Source organism: Cetorhinus maximus, chromosome 14, assembly GCF_964194155.1.
Source record: "Cetorhinus maximus chromosome 14, sCetMax3.hap1.1, whole genome shotgun sequence".
Taxonomy (NCBI): domain Eukaryota; kingdom Metazoa; phylum Chordata; class Chondrichthyes; order Lamniformes; family Cetorhinidae; genus Cetorhinus; species Cetorhinus maximus.
Genome location: NC_135892.1, coordinates 81,860,649 through 81,876,644, shown reverse-complemented (window position 1 = coordinate 81,876,644; position 15,996 = coordinate 81,860,649). Strand labels below are relative to the sequence as shown.

The following is a 15,996-nucleotide window of genomic DNA, read 5'->3' as shown; positions in this document are numbered from 1 at the left end:
TAGAAGCACATTCTGCTGGTGAAGTTGGCAGTGTCTTGTATGATTTTTGAGTTCGGTTTTTGACCTTTTTGAGCATCAATGAAAAAAAGGACAGATTCAGAGAGCAAGGGGGCCTTTAAATTTGTAGCCTTGACCGACTTCCTGCCGCATGAAGTACTAGCCTAGACTCCCGATTGGATCTGGAGCCCCCTTTTTACATCTCTAATTGGCTGCCTGCCTGCTGGGCTGCCGCTAATCAACCATCTGATGCTTGATTCAATGACCTGAGATGGCGGGGGCAGGAGCGAGTGGACCACTCACTTACTATTCCGCCTTCCTCACCCCACCAAAAAATGTAAACTCCAGCCCAATGTTTACAAAAGCAGAAGCAAGATTTTTCTGGTTTTAATAGAAAGGACCAAGTCCAGTTTTGAAACATACTGCAGGTTTTGAGAGATCACCAGAATCTGTTTTTCTTACACTAGCACTGAATTGCAAGAGATTTGAACTGGCTTGACTAATATGAATCCCAATCAGACCATTCTCCCATCACCAACACCTCAGTTTTCTCTCTTCCTCTCCTCATGTATGAGCCTTCAGTCATCAGTCCCTCTCTACATCTGTCCCATGGATATATGGATATTATTCACATGAACCCAGACAGTGAATGTCAGCAAAACAAAAACAAAATTACCTGGAAAAACTCAGCAGGTCTGGCAGCATCGGCGGAGAAGAAAAGAGTTAACGTTTCGAGTCCTCACGACCCTTCAACAGTTCTGTTGAAGGGTCGTGAGGACTCGAAACGTCAACTCTTTTCTTCTCCGCCGATGCTGCCAGACCTGCTGAGTTTTTCCAGGTAATTTTGTTTTTGTTTTGGATTTCCAGCATCCGCAGTAGTTTTTTGTTTTTATCTCAGTGAATGTCAGCAGGTCATTCTATTGTAGTTGGAGGTAACACAAGTGAAGCCAATCCTATTCTTGGCTGAAGACCATGCTTTCCTGCTGGGGTCAATGAATAATGATCGGGAGCAGAAATCCTCCCTGATTATTCTCTTTTCCCACTTGGTAGCTCAAAGGTGCTAATATTAATTACAGCACTCGAACATCATCTCGACGAAGATCAGTTAACTCGATATGGAGCAGAAGTGGAACCCTGCTCCCCATGTCCCAGAAATAATAACAATCTTACATATTATCGCTACTGAAATAAAGAATGAATATCCATTAAGTTTAAGCTCACTATCCCTTCTTTATAACAGGTACATTTGGAAAAGAGCTGAAGGAACTATTGCACTTTACATCGTACAGGATCCAGCACTGAAGAAATCCTATGAAAAATAAAGTCCTAAAGGCACAGCTTTATCTTCATCCGTATGATTTAATAGTACATGTAATAGTTTGAATAATTTGAAGTGAATCATCAATATTTATTATCAATGCAAACTTTTGAATTTTGGAAGAGGAGTGAATCACTTATTAAAATAATGATGATCTTCAGATGTTCCAAATTCTGAATATATAGAAGAGACAAAGAAAGTAACAAGACTCTCCACTGATCATGTCATGAGTTAAATCTGAAGAATATTCCAGAGATGTAGGAGCTCAATCAATTTGTACTAGAATGTGATTATGTATTGATCCAGTGGTTTCCGGGCAATTATTGTTTTTGATGTAATAATACAATAGTTAGTAATCAATCAGTGTGGGTTGCATTATGCATCAACAATGCAAAAAAATTCCAGTGATTGTAGAATAAAACTATTCAAATAGCACATTGTTATTACAATACTTGATCTTTCTTGTAAATGGAGAGTCAAGCTTATGGGATTGGAGTGCAGGGGAGGTAACTGGACAGGAAATGCAGATGTTCATGTTAAAGTCTGTCCTTATTTTTATAAATCATTTGTTTTAATATTATTTATATTTAAATTGCAAAACAAATCGGAATTTGGGGGAACAGACCAGCGACTTGGGAGGTCCAAAGCTGATGTAATTCCGTGCCACTACTGTCAGGAGGGTATGTTTACAGCATGTCATTTAAATAGGCAGTTTCCATTACAAATGTGGACATAAGAATTTATAATGGAAAACGTTGCCATGAAAGTGTGACATAAACATAACAACAACATTAAGGGCTTATATATAATGCTCACAGATGTATGATTTTTAACATAGAAAGAAAACATATAGCACCTTTCATACCTGTAGGATTTCACAAAGTGCTTATTTGAAGTATGGTCACGATTGTTATGTAAGCAAATATGGCAGCTAATTGGTGCACAGCAAGGTCCCAAAATAGCAGTGAGATAGTGGCCAATTAATCTATTTTTTTTTGCGATTGGGTAAGTGACAAATTCTGGCCGGGACACTGAGAAATCCCTGCTCCAAAAATCACTATGTGAACTTTTACATTCACCTGACCAGACAGACTGGTAGTTAGTTTAATATCTCACCCTACTTATACAAGCACCACCACAATCCATTTGGGAGGAAGTAGCAAATGAGTCAGATGGGCTGTTACTAGGTTAAGCACTGAGCATTAATGAGCATACGTATCAGGGAGTGGAAGAGAGAAAGATTGTTTTGCCTCCATGGAAGCTGAAGAAAGGATTCCAGTCTTCACAAAAGCTATGATTATGAAACACCAAAACAGGAGGCAATGGAAATGGTTTCCAATGCCATTGGTTGAGTTGATGAACAAATGGAACAATATATTGCAGGAAGCTTTGAATGACTTGCAGCAAATGCTGTAGACAGTGATAGCCCAGGAGGCTACTGTAGCACACAGAAACCAGCAAGAGTTCCTAACAAAGAAAACATTGTATATACATGCATTTTTCATGACCTTAGATCATCCCAAAGCACTTTGCAACCAATGAAGTACTTTTGAAATGCAATCAATGTTGTAATAAAGGAAACATGATGGCACAAAACAATAAAGTGATAATGACCAGATAATTTATTTTAGTGATGCTAACTAAGAGATAAATATTTGCCAAGATATAAGGGCTAACTCCCAAGCTCCTTTCCTAATGACACTTGATAACCCTTTGAGCTGCATTTTGAACCACTGCAGTCCATGTGGTGTAGGTGCACCCACAGTTCTGTTAGGGAGAAAGTTCCAGGATTTTGACCCAGTGACAGTAAAGAAAACATTTGCTAAATAATCCTCAGTGTGCTAAAAATTACGCTGACAACCAATTTAAGATTATTAATCAGGCTCACAGTGTGGTATATTTGCATGCACTGGAAGGTACATATATTAACACACAGGGCCCTGTTCTTTGCAGACAGAAAGAACATGTATACACACTGCGCCTGATGGTGATAGCCATTCACTGGTTCACTCCTCAGGGCAATGCCTTGGCCAATCAGAGACAAGCTGCCTGGTGTAAATTTCAAACAGTGCTTGGCAGTTAACTGTCAGGTACCATTAATTGGTGCATTCTCCATGGCAACACCTCTACTAATCAGAGTCCACCAGCTGACCATCTTCTCATACAGTATAAAGTTGTTGCTTCCCCTGACATTGCTATTCTTGCGATTGTCCTGATGAGTGCAAGACAAAAAGCTTCAACAAAATGTCTTTTTTCAGCAATACTCAAATATAAAACACCTTGATTTCCTGTGGGATTTAAGAATTTTTTAACAGTTTAATTTTCAGACCAAAAAAGAGGCTTCCAACTTCCTTCCGGAGTGCCAGGATGCTAATCCAAGTTCCCAGCAGCAAAATTAGGTGGAACTCTGGCTGGGATTTTCCAGCCCTGCCCACCACCAGGATCATCCAGTCCTGCCGAAAGTCAATGAACATTTGGCTGGCCCGCTGCATTCCCTGGGGTGGATCTCGCCACCGGAAAATTCAAGCCTCCACTGCAACTAAGGCACCCACCTTCAACATTTAAATAACCCTTCCGCACAATTTCCTCATAGTTTGGTGGAATTGTTGGCTCATTTGCCATTTATCTGCTCCCTTTCCTTAAAAGAATCTATGGGATTTTGGTTCTTTGACTCTCCATTATATTTTAATGGATATTCAGTGTTGCATTTCTTTGTTATGATCTCTTTCTTTCTTCCACAGTCTGCCTCAGTTAAGGGAACCGGCCAAGTGTACTTAATAGCCACTTTTATTTGCCACCAAAGTGATTTCATTGAGTCAGCACATTACAATCATCAAATAAGCAGACTGTCATAAATATGCATTTTCTCTGTAAATGCAAGTGCACAGATATTAAATAATCTGTCTTACAATTCCTCCCACGCTTTCTATGTGATTAGAGGTACAGTGTTCGGACCAAAATTAATATAAATTATAATAGCTTTGAGACAGAAGAAATAAAGTAGCTCTTACCTACTATTACTGAATAAGCAGTCTGTTCCATTGGATGAGTGTTTGGGGTTTACAGTGAAAACCATTATCCCAAAATGTGATATCAAAGTCACTTTTTTTTACAGCAAATATTTCTGCAACAAAGTTCAGGATTTAGTTTGTAGAATGCTCCCCTTTACTCAAGTGATGACACAGTCCTTCTTGATTTCCCCCCTTTAAGGTAACAATTCCTCTGCCATTCTTGATTTTGTATTCCTCTCTGAGATATATTTGAATAAAAGAGATTCATGAACCTCAACCCCAATTAGCAGATACAAAAATAAGCAAATTTTCAGATGCAATATCTAATTCATTTGCCATACATAACATAAGATCATAAGAAATAGGAACAGGAGTAGGCCATTCAGTCCATTGAACTTGCTCTGCCATTCTATAAGATCATGGCTGATCTGATTGTGGCCTTAACTCCACTTTCCACCCTTGCAGATCAAAGATCTGTCTAACTCAGCCTTGAATATATTCAATGATCCAGCCTCCTCTGCTCTCTGTGGAAGGGAATTTCATAGATTAATGGCCCACTGAAGTTGGGAAGACTGAAGCCAATGGCCAAGATTTTCCAGCCGCGCCATGGCAGGACTCGCCGCGGGGGGATGCCGCAGGCCAACCAAAAGCCCATTGGCTTGCGGCAGGTCCGGACGATCCCAGTGGCGGGTGAGGCCGGAAAATCCCGCCCAATGTCTTTGCAAACTCCAATCCCTAGCAAGCGACTCCATCCTGCTCCCTGGCCATTGTCTGGCACTGAAACAGACTGTTCATAATGTCAGTGACCTATTTGATTCTAAGATGAGCACCCAACCCCATATGTGCTCCATTACCAAGACAGCCTTCTTCTCCCTCCATGATATCACCCACCTCTGCCCCACCTCACTTCATTTGTTGCTGAAACCCTAATCGATGCCTTGGCCACCTCCAGGCTTGACTATTCCAATGCTTTTTTATTCTCCATAAACTTGAGTTCATCCTGAACTCTGCTCCGCACATCCTAACTCATACCAAGTCCTTTCCTCCCATCACTGACTCGTTGGCCTACATTGCCTTCCTTTCAGGCGATTCCTTGATTTTAAATTTTCATCCTTGTTTTCAAATTTCTCCATGGCCTCACCCTTCTCTATCTCTGTCACCTCCTCCAACCCTGCGTACCTCCACGATCCCTCCATTACTACAATTCTAGCCTCTTGCACATTCCCAATTTTAATTGTTCTACCATTGGCAGCCAAGCCTTGGGCTGCAGGCTGTAAACTCTGAAATTTTCTCCCTAAACCTCTCTGCCTCACCATCTCCTTTAAAACAGTTCTTAAAATCTACAGATGGAATATTCCGTGCCTGCTGGAGTTGGGAAAATATGGCGAGAAGGCCGAAAATCAGTTTCATGATGCCATGAAACCATTTTGCAATCGTTCGCTCTGTCCGTCAATGGCAGGCCCCGTTTCCTGCCATCAGACATCAGGAGCCTCATTGTAATAAATCTGCATATCATTATAAGCCCATCCCGCTGGAATCATCTCCCCATGCTGGATAATCTGCCCACGTCGGAGGGAAAACACGCTGGTACAGAACACGTCTTGACAACTGTGATGTGCAGAAGCCGGGACTTACCACCATGGCCTGGCACACATCGCGGATTTATGAGGAGCAGAAGGTGTAGGAGCCCAACAGCAACAGCACACTGGAGGAAGTCTGGTGCATGGTGGATGGATTCTCATAGACATGGCTCCACCACGAAGCAGCTCATGGAAAGTGGAGAAGATGGCACCCGGGGAGGTAGGTGTAAGGGAGGAGGGCGGTTTAAGGGTAGGAGTTTGGAGGTGGGATGGTGTACAAAGAGGGGAAGTAGTCCGGGGGGAGGAAGGAGTCCAGAGAGGGGAAGGAGTAAGGGTGGAAAAAGAAATTAGGATGGAGGAAGGATTTGGGAAGGGAGAAGGAGTAAGGCTGGAGGAAGAAGTAAGGGTGGAGGAAGGAGTCAGAAAGGGGGAAGGGCTAAGTGGGGCAGGAGACTGGGGTAGAGGAGGGGGGGGGCAAAGGGGGCGGGGAGGGGAGGGTGTTCCCAGGGATGGGGGGAGTCCGGGGGTCGTGGGTGAAGGAGTTCCAAGAGGGGAAGGAGTTCCAAGGGGGGAAGGAGTCTGGAGGGGGGATGTGCAGGTGAATGTGCAAGGGAGGGCTCCATTGAGTCCATGACTGCCACCTGGAGAGTGAACTGAGGGTGGGCATGGTAGGGGGACATGGTGAGAATGAGCGAGAGCAGAGTGAGGCGGTAGGGTGGGAGGGTGAGGGTGCGAAGGTATCGGTAAAGGGATAGCGAGTGTGGTTGATGGGTACTCAGAGGCAGACATGGACCGTGGGAGTGGGAAGGAGGAGGTTGGGGAGGTCAGTGTGGATGTGGGTGGGATTTTTGGGAAGGAAGGGGATGTGCATGTTCACCTGGATATACACAAAAGAATAGAGTTGTGGCTGGTAGGTCACGGTGGGGAGGTAGAAGTTGATGCCAGGGGTATAGACAGTGATGGGGGAAAGGAAATGGGTGACTGGAGGAGGGGATAGGACGGGGGACCTGAAGAAAAATGTTTGATGCACCATGCTTGCTAAATCAAAAGTGAAATGAGAGTGGTGGTGGGCGAGAACAGATGCTGCATGGGAGTGTGATCAGTGAATGGGTGGGGATGATGGTCAGCTCAGCTGGAGAACTGAAAGAGAACCCCAGCAGGCAGCATTAAAAATGCTCAGGACATTGAGTGTGAAGCAGGAAAGATCCACATTCATGGGAAAGAGCTTGCACAAGGCTCCAAAAGACCCTGCCACACTCACACTTCTCCCTTCAGAATCACTCGTTGGCCAGCTGCTCCCTCTGTGGTGATAGAAGACAAGGTTTGAGGGGCTCACAGGCAAAGGGGACTCAGACGAAGAGAACAGCCTCTGAGATTCCTGAGTGGATGACCCGGGGTGTCCAGCTGCTGCTTCTCCTCCCTTCGGGTGCCCGAGGGCCCCAGCCTGACTCCTTGATGGGAAAGAGCACCTGGGGGGGCGTCGAGGTGCCCCATTTCCCTCTCATGTTGCCACTGCAGGAACTCACCCATGGTTTCCGTGAGGGAATGCAGGTCTGCGCACATCTCCACGTTCTGCTGGATCAAGGTCTCCATGGCGACTGCCATCCTCCTCATGGAGGCCTCCATATATGCACATGTGGGCACCACTTCATCAGAGAACTGGCAGACGTGCTCCTCTGACTCACGTGCCACTCTATCGAGGGCTTCCAACAGCTCTGCGTGTTGTTCCCCTCCTTCTGCTGAATCTTCAGGATGAGTTGGAAGGCCGAACCCAGAAGCTTATCATCTGACTCGGACCTCACAGATGCCTCTTCCCCAGCAGTCCTCCAAGTACCGGGAACTCAGCTGAACCTGCCTCCTCCTACTGCTGATACGTATCCTTGTGGTGACTGCAGATTGTGAACTCGAGCCTGCTCTAGATCTAGGTCCCACCAAGGTGAGTGTCTCTGCGCTGGTGGAGGGTGTGGGTAAATGTTGTGACGGGTCTTCCAGGCTGCTTATTTCCAGCTCTTCAATGCAGGAGGTGTCTTCTTGGCTGGAGGTGAGGAACTGGATGGAGCTGAGGGACAGGCTCACTGAGGGTGTCGGTGATCTGGCAGAGCTCCCTGTGAACCAAAGTAGAGATAATTGGTGCATGGCAGCAGAGTCAAAAGCAGGAGAGAGAGAGCAGTTGCATTTGCATTGAGAGAGGGATGATGTGGTGCAGGATCCTCACGAGGGTGTTTGCTGCCAACCTCACCGTCACTGCAGGGACAGTCCATATCCTCATCAGTCAGCGCGATGGCACGCGCCTCAAAGTGAGTGAGGGGCCGTGATGTCCTCTACACCCAGAGCGGGTGTAGAGGACATTCGGTGGGCCTCCACTGCATCCAAAAGTCGCTGGAGGGCTGCGTCATTAAATCAGGGGGGCTGCAGTATTCTTGCCTTTCTGCGCCATGTCTTCCCTGCAGCAGTCCTGGACTAGAATCACTGAGAGTTGTTCGCACAGCTGCACTTTAAATATGGCGCCCAGTGTGATGAGGCGGCGAGGTGATGGCATAGCAGGTGAATGAGAGCCCACCCGTCATTAAAACATGTGTTTCCCGGGAATGCATAATTAAGGAGGAGGGGTTGGGATAATACGGTGTGAAAAGCTGCCAATGCAGCCTTCGTGTAAAACGTCCTTTTTCCCGCACGCTATTGCACTTCGTGCAAATCTGGGACAATTTACTCTCTTTTGGTCACCTATCCTAGCATCTCCATATGTGGGAGGGTGTCAAATTTTATTTGATAGTGCTCCTGTAAAATACCTTAGAACATTTAACCATGTTAAAGGTGTTATAGAAATGAAAGTTGTTTTTCTAAATGGTGAAACCAGAGGAAAGAAAATCATCCAAAAGTGTTTAGGAGAAGATAAAGCCTTGCAATAAAGCTGTAAAAGCTGTACTTATGTATTTATTAAAGAAGCAGGAAAGCCCTCTTAGAGGAAACCAAGTAACAGGTTTTTACTGAAATAAATAATTACATTTTACAGAATATCCATTATACAGATTGGAAAAGGCACTACACTGGAACTATCCCCCTAAGCACTGTGTGTCCTTTAGAAACCTTTGCATATGGAAAAATGTTTTTAAAAATTTGCCATGTTGTGTCCAGCCTCATTCTGAATGTGCACTCCCTTATATTTTGGGACTAAGAACATTCTCAGAGTCAGGAAAACTTTGTTCAGAGCCTTTAGTAATTTGAGGTGTTCCAGTAGGTAACAGGATTCAAACACAGAGCAGCCCTGACTTCCAGTTTGTACACAACAAAAACAAAAATACCTGGAAAAACTCAGCAGGTCTGGCAGCATCTGCAGAGAGGAGCACAGTTTTGCTTTTATCTTTTCCAGTATTGTACCGTTGGCTGTGGAAGCAACCTAATATATATTGTGTCCTCTTGAACTCCAGAAACAACAAATTGATATTGTTACAGCAATTTCAGTCGCAACTTCATGGAGATCAGACATACTACCATGGGGGGAATAGCAAGCCAAAAGGAGAATCATCCAGGACTCTCTCAAACCACTCAATCAGTTTTAAAGCAGTATTAATATTTGTTAATAGAATTGGAAACGTGCTTAAAAAGGAAACTTTTGCGGGGCTTTTGAGAAAGAGTAGGGGATTAAGATTAATTGTTAGCTCTTATAAAGAGCTGGCACAGGCTTGATAGGTCAAATGGCCTCCTTTTGTGTTGTATAGTCTTATGTCTTCCCACAGTTGGGCCAATGGAGATGCAAGCATTAAAGCTGGAAGAGAATTAAACTCTGAGCCACATTAAATTATTTAAATGAGCCACCCGTCTCCTGGGAACAGGTTAGTCGCCCATTGCCCCTCACCCAGTCCCTCCTCTGTTAAACCAGAATGGGTAAGTTTGAGGTGGTTTGGATTCAGGTTTGCGGTTTTAAAAAAATTTAACATTTGACCCGACCCAAAGCCACACATTTTTGTAAAATTACCGCCATCAACTCTTTTTCTCTCCGCTGATCCTGCCTGATGGGCCAAGATTTTGCCCTCGTCGGGCTGGCTTGGCGGGGGTGGGCAGGAACGGTCGAGGAAGCTGACCGCCGCCCGCGATCAGGCCGCGAACGCAATTTCACGCTGGCGGGACAATTAAGACGCGCCCAGGGTGAGACGCACGCTGCAGCGTTCAGCCGTCCCTGTGTGGTGGGGAGAGGAGGGCGAACAGGGAACTTCACACATGCGCGCAGGTGCACGCAGGAAAAGCCCCCGGAGGCACAGAGCTGCCTCAGGGAGATGAAGATATTTTTAAAAATAAAGAATTTTAAGGTGTTAAAAAACATGTGACTCTGTCACATGAACAGGGACCTGTTAGAAATTAGTATGAAATTTTTTTTTCATGACGGATCGAAACCTCATCCCGCCCGTGGTTTCGTCAAAAATGCAAAGGCCGCTTGGCTATTTCGCCTGCCCGCCAACCGTAAGGTTGGACGGGCAGCAAAAAATTTAATTCAATTAGAGTGTTAATGGTCGTAGTAAACCTGTTAATTGTCGGTGGGCGCGCATCCAACTCCCGTGCACACCTCCGACCAAAATATCGCGCGAGTGCGCGATGATATAGGGACGCTCGTCTGACGTCGTCGCGCGTCATTTAACACTCGTTCGGGTTGGGCACGTGCCTGCCCAACAAGTGGAAAATTCTGCCCCAGATTTCACAACATTTTACTTTTGGTTTAGGAGTTTTCCAGAAATTGTCAAAAATTAGAGATGGATAATACAGTGTGTTTATATCTGTGATAACATAGTGACTAATTCTAACTCAGATTTGATGTAGTGGACTACACTCAGGGATTTATACTTTGATAAATGTCCCTCTATCAACTGCCATAATTTTATCTATAGGCTTCACAGTTGGAACAGTTTCCCCATTCTGTTTAATTTATATTTTAATAACACAGTTATGTCTTCAAATACATTTGGTGCAAAAGTTACCGTTTCCTTTTCACAATGCTTTATTAATCTATGCAAGTTGAGTGTTTTACTGTAAAACTTGAAAATAATGTCCAAGCATAATTTGTTAGAATATATTAACACATAAATATTAATGGTCTGAAAGAAACTAGTGAATAATAAGTACATTTTCTGCCTACATAACACTGATATATTCTCTATTAAAATATACTAGTTGGAAACAGATTAGATCAATGCCCTTTTATTCCTGGACCTGCCCTTGAGCTCAGCTCAGAAAAACCTATTTTTTCCGACATGTAAAGGTTCTAAATATTCAAAGTTCAAGCAGAGTTAACCCAGGTCACTATAATTCAGAAAATGAATTTGCTAACATTTGGCACTTCCAAAGAAGGTAACTCATCATCGGCGTATAATGAAGAAGGTAAGGTCAGTTGGATACTCTGGAATTTTGTTTGACATTTTCAGGAGGAGGAAGGAGACACAAGTGAAACCTTTCTTTAGGTTGGGTAGATGGCCTCACACAATATAGGCTCGATAAGTGAGAATGTTCTAAAAGGTCCTATATAAATAAAAATACTATTTATTCCTGAATGGGTAGTTCATTCATTTTATGGAGTGTAACATCTTGTTGGAATATATCAAATGCTCAATCCCTGAGGCCTATATGCTGTGACAATGATTTAGTATTGGAAGCATGAGCCCATGTGATGATTGTGTTACTGTGATGTTGGTTTCTGTGAATCTGTGAATCAGTCACATGTTGATGTAGCAAATTGAATGCTAGCATTACTGAAAATTGCTCAAGTCTTTCAGAATGTTCCACCTGCCTCCTGGCAACTGAAAGACTGGCACAAACCTTCAAGCTTAAGGCCATGATATTGTCCAACTGTGCCAAGGAAAGAACCATCAGGCACAGCAAATTGTCCTTCACCATTCCTGTCAGAAATCATTGTTACTACTGCACATCTGGGCAATATATTCAATGTCCCACATCATAAACTCAAACATTGGGCCAGGTTTTTGTGGAGCTGCGCTGACTCGAGAGGCCTTTAACAATGGCTGGCCGGACCTGGATGCCAAAAGCCAATTCCCATTTCCAGCATATGCTATTTTTGTTGGCAGGGAGAAGAGGACGGGCATGAATCACACAAGCAGAAAACTGGAACTCAGCGGGACTATTTGAAATTCAAGCTGAGTTCAAACACTGTTCCAAGGGCCTTAACCTGCAATGTGGGAGTCATGAATTTATGTAGAAGACGTAAACGCTCTTGAAGGGCGGATAAGGTCTGTTAAATGGTATGATCTGAGATTATTTAAATTCCCAGCCCTTTAAACATGGAATGAAAAACAAGCTGCAGCTTTCAGTTAAAGTAAAAAACAACATGCACTGCTGTACTGCTTTGATTGACAGACTACCTGGTGTGGCTCAGAAAAAGTGATTACCATCTTTTCCTGCAGTTTCAATAAAATTCATTGTTGACATTTCCCAGAGGTTTTATTACAACTGAGCTCATTATGAAAGTTTGGCTGAGCTTCAAAAGCTCAAAAATCACTTACCTCAGCAGAGCAGCTGAGTTTATATTTTCATTGACAGTTCTAAGTGGCTATTAAAAGATTAGATATCTTTAACGTGGTAATTGAATAGAAGTATATTTGTTTTTATAACAGATTTACCACTTGATGGAATTTAAAATCTCTGAACATTTTTCTTTCACAGGATGTGGGTGTCAGTGGCTAGGCCAGCATTTCTTCCCCATCCCTAATTGCCCTTGAGAAGATGGTGGTGAACTGCCTTCTTGAACCACTGCAGTCTATGTGGTATACATACACTCGCAGTGCTGTTAGGAAAGGAGTTCCAGATTTTGATCCAATGACAGTGAAGAAGTGGTGATATAGTTCCAAATCAGGATGGTGTGTGGCTTGGAGGGGAACTTCCAGGTGGTGATGTTCCCCTACATCTGCTGCCCTTGCCCTTCTAGGTGGTAGAGGTCGTGGGTTTGGAAGATGTTGTCCAAGGAGCCTTGATGAGTTGCTGCAGTGCATCTTGTAGATGGTACACTTTGCTGCCACTGTGCATCAGTGCTGGAGGGAGTGAATGTTCAAGGTGGTGCATAGGGTGCCAATCAAGCAGGCTGCTTTGTCTTGGATGGTATCCAGCTTTTTGAGTGAGCACTCATCAAAGAAAGTGGAGAGTATTCCATCACATAACTGACTTAATACTTGTAGATGGGATGGTGAATAGGCTTTAGGGAGTCAGGAGGTGAGTTAGTCGATGCAGGTTTCACAGCCTCTGACCTGCTCTTGTAGCCATAGCATTTAAATGGCTGGTCCAGTTCAGTTTCTTGTCAATGGTAACCCCCAGGATGTTGATAGTGGGGGATTAAACAATGGTAATGTCATTGAATGTCAAGGAGAGATGGTTGGATTCTCTCTTGTTGGAGATGATCATTGCCTGGCACTTGTGTGGAGCAAATGTCACTTGCCATCAGGTCTTGCTGCATATGGACACAGACTGCTTCAGCATCTGAGGAGTTGTGAATGATGCTGAACATGGTACAATCATCAGCAAACACCCCCACTTCTGACCTTATGATGGAAGGAAGGTCATTGATGAAGCAGCTGGAGTTGGTTGGGCATGGACACTACCCTGAGGAACTCCTGCAGTGATGTCCTGGGACTGAAATGATTGACCTCCAACAACCACAACCATCCTCCTTTGTGCTAGGTATGACTCCAACCAGTGGAGAGTTTTCCCTCTGATTCTCATTGGCTTCAGTTTTGCTAGGGCTCTTTGATGCCACACTCGGTCAAATGCTGCCTTGATGTCAAGGGCAGTCACTCTCACTCTCACCTCACCTCTTGATTCAGTTCTTTTGTCCATGTTTACTTCAAGGCTATAATGAGGTCAGGAGCTGAGTGGCCCTGGCAGAACCCAAACTGAGCATCAGTGAGTAGGTTATTGCTGAATAAGTGCCACTTGATAGCACTCTCCATGACCACTTCTATCACTTTGCTGATGATTGGGATTAGACTGATGGGGCCCTAATTGGCCGGAGGAAACAAATGAGCCAGAGTGAATTAGAATTTTTTCTGCATCAAAAGTGTATGAGTGAGTGATCTCTCAGGTTCTAGGGAGTTGTATTTTTCATCTCCACATGGCTCCTGAGATTTGCCCATAGTAAATTCTGGATGAGTGGGTTTGGAGGTAGCTTGGGGGGTATGATGTGGTAGTGGAGACATGGGAGTATGAGGTGACACGCAAGTGGGATGGGGTGTGAGTGGCCATAGAGGTGGAATGGGGATATCAAACGGTATGGATGTGGCATGGCCGAATGAGGTGGCATGGAGGTGGAATGGGGAATATGAGTGGCCATGGAGGTGGCAGGGGAGTAAGAGATGACTTAGGGATGGTACAAGGGGGGGTGAGGGGTCATGGGGGTGGGTGAAGGTTGAGGGATAGAGGGTCTAACAGCCTTTAATAAGCCAGGGATCAAGACTCAAAGAACCAAGGCAGGCCTTCTAACCAGCCCAACTTGACACTCACCCACCTCCACGGCCGCCTCCGAACTGCCTCCGAGGCGGCAGGCCTGACTCAATCACACCCCTAACCCCAGAGTGAAAATAGTGCATGTGGGAGTCATTTCCTTGAGCCCATGTCTGCTGAGTTGCAAGATTTCCCAACTCCAGCTTCCTGCCTCCAAGGTGAAAATTCATCCAAACTTACAATAGCATTACTGCACAGGACAAGTCACAGTGATTTTTGTAAAATTAAGATGAATTTTAATTTCCAGCATTAAACATGAAGGGCTGGATTTTTGTCTCAGATGGAGGCAGGAATTGGGGTGTAAAATGCTGCACAAAACAATTTTCTGCAGCCTTCCTGATCCCGCGGCATTTTCATGTGTCCTTTTCACAGTTGGGAAGGAGTGGTGTGCAAAACACACTCGCACCTCTTCTGATGTTGGGGTGCCTGTTGTGAAGACCAGAGGAAAATTGCATTTCCCCCCACGTACCATTTTCATGCAGTGATGCAGGGTTTTGAAAGCCCTAAAAAACACATCTCTTTGGAGAGGTCGTGACCACTGGAGGAAGCCTGCTGAGGAGTCGGAAACATTCAGACAGGTAAGTGTAGAATGTTTTGACACCTTCAAATGTCACTATCAGATGCTATTTTGTAACGTAGATGTGTTTCTAATGCAGTGAATCATCATAGGGATCTGCCTCGCAAAGGTAAGTTGACCCTAACATTGACCAGCTTTGTGTAATTGTCATGCTTTACAGTAACTTTCCAATCATTAAAGTGTCAGAAAAACATTAAAAATGTAAAAAAAAAAAGCAACAAGTCATGAGGATGACAGCCTCTGCTGTCATGTTTTGTGCTGTGATTTAAATTGACTGACAGGTCTGGCTGTGAAACAAAACCACAGCTTTTGAAAGTTGAACAAAATCTCTGTACCTGCTCCCCTCCATTGATTGACAGGCACTCTGCTTTGAAATGGAAATGGGACACCATTCTGGCCTGTCAGTTTCAGGCAATGTTATGACAAGTGTAGCCATTATGAATGCTTGGCTGGGTTTCAAAATGATTAATGGCTTCAGCTCAGCAGACGGTCTATTGGTCCAAGAATGATTGACACGTTTAAGAGGCTGTAATAACAAAATATGCTTTCGATGTGGTTTCTTGTTTGTTCACAAACCTAGTAGGTACTTAAATGGTTATAATTCTTTTTTACACTGGAGTAGTATTCTTTTTCTTTCTAGTATCAATGATAGGTTTGAATTGAGGATTTTATTAGATTATTAGAATGTTTTCCTCCAGTGATTTTAAACTAATTCCTATTGCTTGCAAGTGATTTGCCAAAATTGTAGGTGATTTTCCCTCTTTTTAGAATTGTAGACTAAGAATTACAATTGACACAATCTCACGCTAAATCCAATGCCTGTATTAAGAATTTTAAACAAAAGAGCTTCAATTAAATCATACAGTTGCCCCAGAGGTGTTCAATCCAAGACGACTATAGGTTGCTTAGGTGTGATCTTTGACCGATATCTTCCTGCTTGCTTCACTGTGACTCTTCCAAACAATATATATCTCCTGGTTTCTTTCTTCGAGGGCTTCCCATCGATGCATATCACCTGTC

At 44.0% G+C, this 15,996-nt stretch overlaps 1 protein-coding gene across 1 annotated transcript in view; it reads left to right on the top strand.

Annotated features, from left to right (window-relative positions):
• The window catches only part of haao (3-hydroxyanthranilate 3,4-dioxygenase), a 29,524-nt gene extending 27,774 nt beyond the window's left edge, over positions 1-1,750 (top strand). Inside the window, exon 10 of the mRNA XM_078557155.1 lies at positions 1,238-1,750. Within this exon, the coding sequence (XP_078413281.1) occupies positions 1,238-1,319 (82 nt within the window). The 3' untranslated portion in view covers positions 1,320-1,750. The remainder of the gene's footprint in view (positions 1-1,237) is intronic.
• Positions 1,751-15,996: the final 14,246 nt, after the last annotated feature.